Genomic DNA, 14,042 nt, shown 5'->3' on the forward strand with positions numbered 1-14,042 from the left:
CGTGCTCTGTCTGCTCCGGGATCACCCACTCGGGCTCAGCAGTGGTGGCGCCAAACAGAAGCTGTTGCTCAGCAGTTCCCTGCTGCAGCTGCCCAGAGCTTGTGCTGGGCTGTCCTGCATCTCCGCCAGCATTGCTGTCACCTCCAGGCTGACCTGCAGGGCAGCAGTAGCAGTGCAGAACAGACGTGGGGCAGCCCAGCATGGGCTGTACACAGCTGCAGCAGGGAACTGGTAGCAGCAGGATGGGGAGGGGCTTCTTTTTCCCCTGCACTGAGCAACAGCTTCTGTCTTGTGCTGCCATTGCTGAGCCCAGGCAGGCAGATGTGGCACAGGTGCAGACTTGAGGCTGTGCAGTGCAGGTCCCTACCAGTACCACAGTGTAGCGACAGCAGCCAGAAGGAGCTGCCCCCGCTTGGGCTGCCTAGAATGGCAGTCTGGTTGTGGAGCCACCCCAATTTTGCTGCATGCCTGGGGGGCAGCAGGATGCATCATGCCTGGATTGTGGCTGAGTCAGGCAGGACTGAGGGAACCGCTGCAGGCCACACTTTGCCCATGCCTTCTCTAGCTTGTGTGGTGACCTTCACTGGGAATGTATACTTGGGCCAGGCTGTTGGGTAGTCCCAAGTCTGATTTGATTCCCCCCCCCACCCCTTTCCCTTGTCCCTCCCCATTTATGTTTTCCCAGGGCAGTGACTATCTTAGCTGTTTGGCAGTATTATGGGCCTGGCCTTAGAAGGTTTGTTTATTTTGTCAGCCTGCCAGATATTTCCTAAAGAGCTTTTTAACAAATCGGAGCCCTGAACTGGAGCACAACTAGTGGAAAGTCTCACTGCATGAGGACTGACAGCCATTGCTTTAGTTTCTGTATTTGCTCCTTTTTGTTTTGTAACAGCCTCATTTTAAGCTGACTTTAGAAACTCAACTAGATGCTTTATTTTATTTTATTCAAAATATTTTTCTCCTTTCTGCTCCTTTCCCTTCTAGTAATGAATAAAAAGGGACATAATCTAGACCAGGGTTGTCAAATAGGCTGTCCTATCAGATGGATGTACCAAATATGACATGATAAAATCATGTACAATTTAATCTTTAATTAAAAGTAGTTTCTGACCCTCATACAAATAAAAAAAAAAAAAAAAAAAAATTCCAGTTGAGAATTTGAGGCCGTGTTGGTGCCTTAGGTCTGTAAACAGATCTTGGAGTTGTGCACGTCTGTCCTTTTTATCTCATTGCATAGGTGAAAATGATGACTTTGCAAAGTAAAATTAATTATTACATTGTTGTTCATTTTAGTGGATGAAATGGAAAGGGTGGGAACATGAATTTGGAATTTCTGTAGGGAAGGAAATGGAGAGGAGAAACTAAGACGAAGGTTGAGTGTGATAAGGAGGATTGACAGTGGAGGTGGGGGGGAAGACGAATCATAAGCCAGAGAAGCACATTTTCTCACTAAGTGGTGCAGAATGAGACAGAAGACATTTAATAGAAGATGACTAAATTTAGATCTTGGCTTGGCTTTTTTACAAGCTTCCCACTGATATCAGTGGGTATTCTGGTGTCAGTGGCGGGAAATATGCCATCCTAGTGTTTTATTTCAGTTCAAGAGCCACAGTTAATGTAGAATTCAATACTTCTCACTACATGAATTTGACATCCTTGACCTAGACTGTAGCAGAGAAATAAACTACAGTCTAAAATATAAGCAGTGGCCTTGCTTCTCTAAGTTTCATAAGGACCAGCTCAACATGAATCAGACAAGTGGCAGTAGCATGCAACAGCATTTGGCTGCAGGGTGGGATTTGAGCTAGTGTTTCAAACTAGCCTCCTTTTTTATTTTAGTGCAGTTAGTTATTGGACTTCTAAGGACATGTTGAATTATTTTATTTCTTATCACCTGTTTTGTTAGTTTCAGGTTTATCTGTATGCCAGATATGGTAATGAAAATTGTACCAAATGATTTCAAAATAATCTGTACATGTTTATGGTGATGCAGAAGTTGATAATTCTTTAAAATTACAAAACAAAGTTGATACATTCCAATATATATAGTGGGCTTTACCGTGCTTGAAACGATAAGACCTTTTTTAAAGCAGGACATTTTTAATTTTATGGGATTATTCATAGTTAGCATTTAACCTATCTGTTTTCAAAAAGTTTCAGGTAAGAACTGGACTGTTTTATATTTTATGTTCATAGTTTGAAGAAAAAAAATAGGAAAAGTAGTATTCGAATTGAACACAATACCCTTGAAAATGAAGGGAAGGCACTTTGTGCCCAAAAGCTTGTCTAACATCTTTCCTGACTATAGTTGATCCATTAAAAGATACCACCAAAAATCCCCATTGCTTCTTAAGAACTCAGCAAGAATTTACGCCTTTACACTAGGGGGCACTCGTACTTCATGAAATCAAAAACAGGTCTTTATTGTATCAGTAGTATTTACATACTAACTAGGTGAGTTTATTTTTTTGTAATAAGGCCCAACAGTTTTCACTTTTAATCAGGCTTTTTGTGTGTAAAAACGAAAACTAAAAAGTATCAGCAAGTTAATGATGCATATATAGCTAAACACTAATTTAAATGATTTATGTAGGCTCTGTTCCATGTTGATCACTATTGTCACTGAGAGGTTCTTTTAATTTGATAAGTTTGGTTTGCTTGAAGCCAGCAGAAATATGAAGCAGAACAATTAGGTACTTTTTCATAAAAAAATTAACTTCTTTTAATAATATTCTGGTATTTTTTTAAATAAGTATTTTGTTTACAGATGAAGAACTGTATTTTAACAATCATGTATATAACATCCATAACTTCAAATTATGGCATTCTGTGTAGATTAGGCTTCAAAGTACTCAATATCCATAGTGGTGTACAAAAAAAATTGAGGGTCTGAATTTAAACTGACTGGTAAATATGCCATATTTAATCCCATTTTTGAGGGGTAAATTATTTCATGACTGCTGCAGGATCGGAGTGTGCACTTGGGCACCTGCCATGGAGTAGCTGACATGCTGTAAATTTACACTCTAGCTGACCTTGCAGTAACTTGTTTGTCTACCCCCTGCCTCAAATAAGTTAGTCTATCATTATTGTCCTGTTAGGTTGTTTTGGTGTATGCAATATATTGTTAAATGGACAATCCAGATGTTGGTGTTTTGAGTCTAAAGGCTGGTCCTTAATATTATTAAGGTCTTGCTGCACTTGATGTTAATGTATTTTATACACTGAATCCTTACAATTTTGATTTCTAAGACATCCACACAAGCTGTTTCTGATTTCTTTTCATTCTTTTGTAGGAATGATTACCCTGTTGCCTTGGAGATGAAATGATGATAATCCTGCTGTTGTAAATGTAGGGCAGAAGACTAATGGTGTGAGCAGTATGGACCTAATGAATGGGCAATCGAGCAATGTTAATATTGCAGCTATTGCTTCAGAGGTAAGGATTGCAAGGCTACACTCCCCTTTTCAGATGGTCGCTTTACAGTTATAACATATATTGAGATCTAAAAGCCCCAGCAGCGCAGGCAGGGTGCACAGTTGGGTGGGGAGCTACTCTGGGTCTGGAGCTGGGATCTCGCAGTGGTGATAGTGTGGTCTGGAGCCATGGTACAGCTGCGATCTGCTGTCTGCATGGTCCTTCCCTGGGGCACGCAGAGTAGTAGATTGCAGCTCTGCCCCATCTCTGGACACTCGCTGCCGCCGCCCCCCCCTCCCCCCCTGCAGCTGCTTTCGATTCAAACCCAGCGTGTGCCTCTTGGAAACAGTCACACAGGGCATTTTCACTAGCACCATAGCACCCCTGAAAGGGTGTCATGAGTCCCGAGGTACTGATGCGTCTGAGCAGCATATTTTCCTAGAAGAGTTTGCCTTGTTTAGCCCCATGAAATGTTTTGGAAAGAGGACATGATTATTCATGATTATGAAAGAGGACAGTGGTGGCACAAATAGTTGGATGTAAATTGGCCAGGAATAAAACTCCCAAGCCACAGCCCTCCCTAGCCCTGTCAGAGCCCCTCCCTCTCACCCTTCGGGGGGGGGGGTGTCCCCCCCATTGCTGCAGAGTAGGGAAGGCAGCTGCAGGGTGGGGCATATGGCTTCTGTCACTTGTCCTCCCTGCAGCCTCTGCCTCCTACTTGCTCCCCAGGTAGGGGCTGGAGCCTTCATGTGGTCTGGGAGGGACTGGACTCAGAGCTGCACCTGCCGGTAAGCGGTTGGCAGGTTGCGGGGAAAGGATAGGCGTTCGTGGGCAGGCAGCTGCTGCACCTTTGACTCTAGCCCCATCCTAGGCTTTGCCTGCTGCCTGGGGCAGAGATGCTTTTAAGATGACTGGAGGGTATGGCAGCTATGGAGCTCTTCAGCAAAAGAGTGAGTGAAACCATCCCCTGCTTGTAAGACATGAAGGGCATGCTGAACGCTCAAGGCTTTTATACACCAACACAAAGCTTAAAAATTGGCTATCAATATCAGCCCCCAAAATCTCTATTGGTGTACCCCTTCATGTTGCTCTAGTTGTCCAGGGTCTGCCCTGATTTCTAATAGCTTTCTTGGCATGATTCAAGTTGCTAGTGTTCTAACCTATAAGGCCCTAAATGGTCTAGGTACTATGTACCTTTCTCCCTTATGCCCCATCACAGTGCCTAAGGTCAACCAAGAATAAACTTCCTACAAATACCATCACTGTACCAAGTTTGCTTGGTGACAACATGTGAGAGGTCATACTTGGTAGTTGCTCCTCAGCTTCAGAGCTTCCTTCTTCCCTGAGGCCTAGTGGAGCCTGAACTTGTATATCTTCCAGAAACACTTTAAGACCTTCCTATTTGGGTAGGTGCTTAGCAAACAAGGGTATACTGGGGGATATTGTTTGGAGACTTTGTTTATATTTTATTTTAACATTGTAAGTTATTTGTTTTGTACTGTAAGCTGCCCTGAGTCTTTGTAGAGAATGGCTGCATATAAATCTAATAAATACTGGTAAATAAATTTTATCCTGGACCTGAGGAGAGTGAACAGATGGTTTGGACTATTTCAGGTTGAGGATAATAATTTGCCGCAACCATTTTATCTCCTTTGGTTTACAGCTGCCATTTGCTAGTCTGGGTGTACATCCTAAGATCCTGCCCAAGGGTTTTTGCAGAGTTTCACTAGAGTAAATAAATCTACTTGATTTTATTCGTCCTTAACTCTGACTACTCGAGCAGGCTCATCCCTGGACAGTTTAGATGTTTGAAAGACTCTTGCTTCCTATTTGCAAAGAATTAGACCTTTCGAGAGGACTTCTTGGTGCTCATAGCCACAGCAGAGAATGGATTTTGGATTACATCAGGGATATACGAGCGCCAAGGTAGAGCTTCCAACAGTGGTTAGAGTGCAGTATGTCTGTTGTCTCTCTGTAGAAGTTCTTCATGCAGGCTATCTTTATTTGTATACCGCATGCACCATTACCAAAAAAATTGGCCGTCCAAAATTGGGGCGAGTGTTTTAAACAAGGAAGCTGATTTCTCTGCCCTGTCATTGGCAGCTGTGACTAGGGTTAAAGCTTGAGTTGCGAAACTTGCAAGGAGAAGAGTGAGTGATACTGAAGGGTAGATTCTGTCCTTGATGCATGTGGCCTGTATTCAACTATGACCTTGGGGGGGGGGAAAAAATTTTTCCTTCATTCTGCCTTCCCAAAAAAAAGTGCATGTCTTATTTGGCAGGGTATAGCGTGTGAGAAAATACAGTATTAGCAAGGCTTCTGTCTGGAGCTCCATCCAAAGTTTTATCAAACAGCATGCCATTGTTGAAGCTTTCGAATAGGATGTTGCAGTTGGGAAAGTGATCTTGAAGTCACTGTTTCCCTGGGATGTTGAGATCCTGTCTTGTGTGAACTGGGTATTGCTTGAGTCGCCTGTAGTGGAATGTGCATGTGGGCAACTACTTGAAGGAGAAGGATATTCATTATCATAGTAAGTGGAGGCTTTTTTGAGATCGTATGTTGACCACTTGCATACTCCATATTGTACCCTGTATCCTAGGGGTCAGCAACCCCCCTGGCACTTATGCCAGCGCATGGCATGCAAAGGCATTTTGCTCGGCATGTGCACCTTGGGGCGGACAGCAGGAAAGGGTCTGGGGCTGCACTGCCACAACAAGGATTGGGTCCCTTGCAGGTCCCCTGTCCTCTGCCTGGAGGTGCACTTGCACCTGCTGCTGGCAATGAGCTGGGCCCCAGACTTGCCGCCTTTCTGCCACCTCCTGGGAGTAGCCAGGGTGCTGTGGTGAATAGCAGGGTCCTGCTCAGAGCCTGAGTTGGCTGTGGCAGGTGGCTGGGAGGCTGAAAGCCTCTGCACCAAGGTCTGTGGAGCTCTAGCCCAGCAAGTTTTCTGGTGGTGGGTACATGCACGCCTCCAGATAGACAGTGGGGAAGGGTCTGAGCCTGCACTGCCACAGGAAGGTTCAAGCCTCTCATGGCTCCCCTGCCGTCCACCCCTGGCATGCCAGCATCTTACAAGTCAAGGATGGGGTGTTTTTTGGCACTCTGCACAAAAAAAAAAAAAAAAAAAGCCCATCCCTACTCTATCCCATCTTCCTGGTAGTTCCATGAATCTTGGGCCTCTGCAGTTGTGAGGAAACTGAACTACATTTGTAGTAGTTTGTATGCTATTAGCATACAGCATGAAGAATAACAGGGCTAAATGGTAAGTTTGGGGCACAATATAATGTGTGTATAGGCAATGCATCTTAAACTTTAATTATAAAAGAGAAATTATTTACTATATTAATGTTTGAGGAGAGAATCCATCTTTACTCTTGGACCCCTAAGAGTTTAATGTGTATACAGTGTAATGCTAGTGTTTTCTGGGCTCCTGTGTAAAAATATTAATAGTCTTGAGAGAGTTCTATTTAGATCAGAAGCTAATGCTCTGGTCAAATTCCTGATCTATCAGGTATGCAGTCTTGAGAAATCTATTTGGGAATTCTGCTTTTTGTAAACTTAAGAGAATTTAAAATGATATAAACTGGATTACTGCAGTTACTTTTACTGTATCATACTGAATGCCCAAATAATTTAAAATAATTTATTTTAAATATCAGTGGTGTTTTGTTTTGTTTTTTGTTTCCCAATTATTTTAAATCTCAGAGTTGTGGTTTTTTAATACTTATGAAAAATATAGGGAACAGAATAAACATCTCAGTCCTTGCCTGGAATTATCATGGTATTGCTTTCTAAGCTTTCCTTCCTGAGCAAGCACTGTGTACTCATTGTACAGAATTTTTTAAATGTAAAGATTAATGGTGCGCACTTTTTAAAAACTTTTTTTAAACTTCTGATGTAAGCATAGCTGGGGTGCAAAGTATTTTAAGTGTTAATGCATTAAAAGCCTTCTTAAAAGTCCATTGAAAGCAGCTGAGGTTCTCTTGTTTCAATGGTATTTTGGTCAGGACCAAAATCTACTACTCACCAGGGAACTTGCTTCATGCAGGGTGGCACAGACAAACATTTGAAAATATTTTTTTTTTTATCTTACTCTAAGTGAGGACAAATAACTTGTTTGTTTCTCTTTTAATTTCTACAGAAGAGTAGCAGCTCCGAATCCTTAAGTGACAAAGGTTCTGCTGAACTGAAGAAAAGCTTTGATGCAGTGGTATTCGATGTCCTCAAGGTTACTCCAGAAGAATATGCTGTAAGAAATTAATAAGTTAGCTTTTTGTAGGAATACTTGTAGGATAATTTTCTTATCCCCCTCCCCTGCTATCTACCCTGTGATCCCTCCCCTTACAAACACCACTTAAAAAAAAAAAAAAAAGCCGGGGGGGGGGCATGGAAGTAGGCAGGGGAGCCTGAGAGTCTCTTGTGGCTCTGTTGGGTGCATATACTGTTTGACCTAGAACAATTTAGTCCAAAGGAGATTAATTTGTCATTTATTCTTGAGATGCTTTTCATGTGTAATATAGCTTGATCATGGAAAAAATCCTTAAATCTGTAAGATTTTAATTTAATTCTGGTAGGGCTATTGAGAAACTCCTCTCTTCTTCCCTGTCTCCCTCATTTTAGCAGTAGCCATAAATCTGACTTTATTTCCACTTAGGGTATCTAAAAAACCTTGTTAATAGCTTAAAGAACCTGTTGGTGGAGCCTATTAGTGAAACTGCAGCTTATTGCCATGTGACACAGTTGGACTCAAAACTAGTGTCCTGGCCTTCAGAGATCAAATAACTTGGCAAATAACTCTGAGTGTACACTTGATGGTAAATCCTGCTAATGTAGAATGCAGTGGCACAGCTGTCATTGCTTTCACTGAATCCAGAATTTTGTTTTTTCTCTCTAGGTGTAAGGTAAGGTCTCATTCCTATGTCTGATACAGTGTGACACTGGGAAAATTTTTCATAGATTTTTTTTTTTTTTTTTAAACATAATTTATTAGTGGTGTCTTTTAATTTTAGGGGCAGCAGTACTAGGTAGAACGCAAACTGCTTGTCATCTTTTATAATAGCCTTGTTGAATGTAAATATATTGCTCTCCATATATTCTGGTTGATTCCTTTTTTTTGACTGCTGTCAGTGCTGGCAGAATGGCTTGTATTACCTATACATCAGCCCTTTAACAGAAACAACCTTTCTTCCCTTCTGAAAACCTGGAAGGACTTTGGAACCAGCTGGAACAATTGGGTTGAATATAGCTATATCTAGTCAGGTTGGAAGAAAGTGACAAGCTTTATTTTACCATGTATCCTGTGATGAATAACAAAGCCCTGCTTTCACTAGCTTATAGTTGTTGCACCTATACTATTTGCAAAGGTGACAAAGTGTGTTTCGGTTCTTCCTCCCAGGAAGGTAGATAATCTGTTCCAATGCTTAACCATCATCATAGTGAGAGCTTTTCTGAATTTCTAATCTAAATTTTCCATGTTGCAATTTAGGGCAGTTACTTTTTCTCCTGTTTCCTGCACCCACTGAGACTGGTCTGTCACCATCCTCTTTAACTGCAGCTATCAAATCCCTCCTTCAGTCTAGTCTTTTCCAGACTAAATAATCCCAGGTCTTTCAACTCTTCCTTGCAAGTCATATTTCCTAGACCTGTAATTCTTGCTGCTCTCCAGTGGATTCTTCAGTTTATCTGAGCATTGAAATGTGCCCCAAACTGGACACAGCATTCCAGATGGGGCTTTACCAATGCCAAAATGACCAGGAGGATGACTTGATTTGCAAATGTCATTCCAGTAATACAGGCCAGTATGTTTGCAACCAGAACATACTTGAGAAATCATCCACTTCAGCCTCACCCACAAGAACTTTACTTTTAACAACCAACACCATCCTCCGAATTATGAGCACAAAGATGGCTCCCAATATGCCAACTTTTTCATGAACCACCTGCAAAAGGAATTCTTAAAGCTGAACTACTAGACCTGTACTATACCTGTATTACACAGATATTTTTATTATCTGGACTGTGAACACCTGGACTCCCTTACTGACTTCCACCAAAAGTTCAACAGCTACTTGATTAAATTCTCTCTGGAATTCTCTTGCATTAAGGAAGAACATGGTATGGAAGGACTTCCATATGAGGAGAGACTAAATAAGTAAGAACTTTTCAGAATAGAAAAGACACTCTTGAGGGGACACACAGATACTTACAAAATATTAAATGGTTCAAAAAAGAAAATGGGAATGTATTAGTTATTATCTCATATTGGAGGACATAATGAAAATGATTAGGTAGCAGTTTTAAAACTAACTACAAGAAAGTTGTTTTTCATGTTGCATGTAATTAACTTTTGGAACTCATTGCCACAAGATATTGTGAAGGCTAATAGTTTTAACCAAGTTCAAAAGGGGATTTAACAAAATTCATGGAGGAAAGGACCATCAGTAGGCATTGGACATGGTGTATAAGGGTGAGGCCTCTTAATCAGAACTCTTTAAATCTCTGAATACTGGAAGCTGTAGTGAAAGAGGAGCAGGGTATAGAAAATTCTGGATATGCCATTTACCCTCCCCCTCAGCATCCTTGCTTCTCATCCTGTGTGAGACCAGATATTAAACTAGATTACCTATGGCCTGATCCAGTAAAAGGTAGTTTTTATGTTGGCTTCTTTGCTGTCTGTACCAAGAAGTTATTCCTAACATACTCCAGAAACTTGCTAGACTGCCTACACACTATTGCATTTCCTTTCCAAAAGATATCATGGTACTTAGTCTCCTATCAGCCCCAGGTCCTGTGATTTAATTTTTTTGTGTTTTTTTTAAGTATTTTGATTAGTGACTTGAAAAAAGCTTCATTCACCTCCCTGGTTTGGTAGTTTTTCCCATACACACATTTACCTTGACCCAGAACCTTTAACGGGTCAACCTGCACTTATTGCACCCTGGAACAAGTATATATCTCTCTCCCACCTGTCATCTTAAACAAATTGATCCTGTTCATGACAGTAGTCTGGACATGACTATCCCACCAAATCTCAACTATGCCAATTGTGTTGTACTTCTGTGATTTGTACTAGGACTACCAGTAATCCTTGCTTATTTCTCATGTTTCTTGCATTACTGTATAAAAATCTTAAATGGCTAGCCAATTGCCCTGTTAATCTATAGTGGTAATACATTTAAGCTGAAGAAATCTTTTCCATGGCTTAAATTTCTGCCCAAGGTGGCTACTGACCTGAATCTCCACCAGTTGTTTGTTCATTTACTTCATCTGATTTATTTTCCAGGCCTCACATACACTGGGGCAAATTGAAACACCACACATTAGATGCTGAAAGCACTCTAGCATTTTATTTTGAAAGGGCCAGGATCTCTATAAAGCTTACTGTCTTTAAAAAGGTTACAAAAAATTACTTCGATGACAGTCACAGTATTTGCTTTCATTGTTTGTCCAAATATCAAACTGTACTAAAGAGAGCTGCTAGCTGGCTGCTGTCTGTCCCCTTCCTGTGTGAGTTGAGACAGTTTGCAAACCACTGTCTTAAGTTGTGGAACCCTTTCATATCACTTCTGCCACATAACCCCTTACTCCTATCCTGTGAACAGATAAGGAACCAGGTGACCCAGCCTGGCAATGGCAGCTCTTCACCTTCTGGCCCACTCCACCGTTATTCCCAGTTTTTGTTTGCGGAACCCCTGATGGCCTTTTTTGGAACCCCAGCGTTTTGCAGAACGCAGGTTGAACGTCACTAGGTTAAAGTTCACTCTTCTGCATGCATTATTGCCTCTTGTTGAAATCAGTAAAGCTGCAATTTAAAACGATATAGGCTGCCTGCAGATGTGGGGGGAAAAAACAAACTCGGTGTGCTCGGTGTACTGGAAGAAGCAGCACATTAGTTGGACTGGGTTCTGCAGTTTCTGTATAGATGAGGCGCTTCAGCGGGGCTTTTTGGCACTTCTATCTAATATCTTATTCAGCTATTGGATAAAAGCACCAAAAAAGCCTTACTGAAGTGCCCAGTCTCTAGTGGTGTTGCAGAGTTGGGTCAAATTAATGTGCTGCCTCTTCTGGGCATGTGCTGGGGCCTGGCACGGGGGCGTGTAGAGTTTAAAGCACATTTCCCCTGCGCGCCCCCCCCCCGCCACATTTGCAAGCAGCCATATGTATTAAATACTGCTGTCTTAATTTAGATTCAGGGCATAATTTTTGGCAGAGTTGTATTTTAGTTGCTGCTTATTAGAGCTCCCTATTGCAGTACAACTGGCCTAAGTGTTGAAAAATGTAGCAGTTGATAAATTGGTATTACTTCCCTGTAATTGGGATTCTTCAAGATGGATTTTGCAGAGTCAGTCTTCTTGCCCACCTTCTCTTCTGTAGAATCCAGTATTAAAATTGCAAACCTGAAGAGGTGGTGGAAGAAACTGAGCCATGGCTTCTCATATGGTCTCACCCTCAGACTGTTCAAAAATAGAATGCTCTCACTTACGGCTGTGCTGCAACAGTTCATTAAACCTGAATTGTTGGTGCAACCCCAGTAGTGTGAAAGTGTAGTCAGTTTTAAGGAACTCTGGTTACAGGTCCTTATTTCCAACTATCTGTATATGGGCCAAGATAGTCCTATTAATATTAGAGTTTGGGATCATTGTTCAGAACTAGGGCATACACCTATCTCCATCTGAATCTATGAGCTGTCACCCTATCACCCTGGCTCCTGATAAAGTAGTAGAGTTCTGTAGCCATGGTGAATCTAAGCAGGTCGTTTTGTGATGTTTTGACATTTTGGAAGTCGCTTCTGAAAATAAAGCCAAGGAGAAGTGCTTTGCAATGTAGGGCAGACCACCCCACAAGGAGTCCTTCACCTGCATCTCATTAAACTGCTTCTCCCCACCTCCCATTTGGTTTCAACTTACTAAATGTACTGTGATGGAATTTATTTATTTAAATTGAGACTTTGCCAAAGCTGACCTTTTGTTTCTGCAGTTGAATTTCTACAGACATTTTTTTTAAACCCCAACTTCACCTTCAGTTAAAGCCTTTTCTGTGAAGGAATTTTGGTATTTTCCTGGCAAAGCTGATCAAAACTATTTGTTATTGCTGTTTGTTTTACCTCTGAGTGTTTTGTGTTTTTTGTACATGAATGTCTCAAACCCATCTGTGGAGGGCCCCAAGTTTTTCCTCTACTGTGCTGCAGGGTAATTCTGGTCTGTTCCTTGGGGCAACTCCTTAACCCAGCAAACCTCAGCTCCACTGCCCTTATACCAGACCCTGCAGCCACAATGAGGAAATGTCAACCCTAGGTGGCCCCACTGGAATAAGAGAAAAAATTACACATCCTTCTTTCCATGGGAAGGGTTAGCCTTGAGTATTACTTACCCAGCAATTACTCTATTCACAGGCAAAACAACAAAAGGAATTCATTACATAAAATAAAAGAATTCTAAAAGCAAAACAGATTATAGGTTTGGAGACAGAAGAGCAAAACAGGCAACATTTCTTACTGTCCCATGTGGGCTATACCTGAGCCCTCCTCGGAGCCCTGCCAGTATCCTCAGAATTCAGCTTTCTTGCTGATTCTGCCAGCAGTGGCTGCTGGGCTCATTGAACCTCAGGCCTTGGGGTTCAAAGGCATCAATTCTATCCTAGCTAGATTCTAAAAAATGTCCAAGGCCATCCACTCCCATCAGCATTATTCTAATAGCTCATGAGTCAACAGAATCCTCTAGCGATTTCTGGTCTCTCTGAGGTACCTGGCGCCCCTCTGGCTTGATGGGCCATTTCTCTTGGATGCCCTTGCTATACAGGAGTTAGTTTTCCCATTACAGGCAGACAGTAGCTTGGGGCCCAACTCTTCCTGTCTGTCACTGGGAGCGGTAGTTGTCTGTGCGCTAGGACACAATGGCAAGCACTCATTTAATAATTTTACCCACTCATCGAGTTCCTTGATTGAATCGTATCCAAAATCATACAGATATATATAGCTAGCATAAAAAATTATAGTGATAACTGTAACATAAATGGATGCAGCATAACATGGGTTTTTCAGTGAGACCACACATGCCTTATCAGTACAGTCAAATGCAGCAAAACATTCCTGACCTGCTGAAAATGCCCCAAAAAACAGTTCGTGGCAGTGAAGATCTTTTTCCTTAGGGCAGGCAGGAACCTCAGCTTGTTGGGTAAGTTTTATGTCTGCTTGGAACACTTCACTTTTATGTTCAACTCGGTCTGCTTTTGTTCAGTGTTTGTTTCTAGGCTTATATGCACGTGAATTATTAAGAACACTTGTATTTTATTTGAAAGACTTTACAGTGCTTAGATTTGACCAAACTTTGAATGTTTTTGCATCAGTTTGTGGATCAATGCTTTGTCCAGAGCTGTGATTCGCAACCAGGGTGTTGTGATTCTCTGGGGTGTTATGACAGCCTTTGAGAGGTGGTGTTGGGAAGGAGAAGAAAAAAAGAGATTCCCTTCCACCTTTTCCCCTTGAGCTGATCTTTCTGATCTTACTCACTGCAGGCAAGCTCTTCCATGACAGCTGTTCCTCCTTCCTAGCCCTTCTTCAAACTGGTAAGCAGTAGGGCTGTGTGAAGCTTCAGTAGCTGATTTGGAGGAGATTTGGCCCAGTTTA

General features: G+C 41.8%; 1 protein-coding gene across 5 annotated transcripts in view; it reads left to right on the forward strand.

Moving 5' to 3' along the window:
* RALGPS2 (Ral GEF with PH domain and SH3 binding motif 2) overlaps positions 1-14,042 on the forward strand; it is a 233,884-nt gene that overhangs the window by 28,358 nt on the left and 191,484 nt on the right. For all 5 annotated transcript variants that reach the window (XM_019530901.1, XM_019530905.1, XM_019530903.1 and 2 more), the window contains exons 2-3: positions 3,297-3,439; positions 7,560-7,667. In XM_019530901.1, coding sequence (XP_019386446.1) covers positions 3,383-3,439; positions 7,560-7,667 — 165 coding nt within the window. In that variant the 5' untranslated portion in view covers positions 3,297-3,382. The remainder of the gene's footprint in view (positions 1-3,296; positions 3,440-7,559; positions 7,668-14,042) is intronic.

This window comes from Crocodylus porosus, unplaced genomic scaffold (assembly GCF_001723895.1).
Source record: "Crocodylus porosus isolate Cpor-Errol unplaced genomic scaffold, CroPor_comp1, whole genome shotgun sequence".
Classification (NCBI taxonomy): Eukaryota; Metazoa; Chordata; order Crocodylia; family Crocodylidae; genus Crocodylus; species Crocodylus porosus.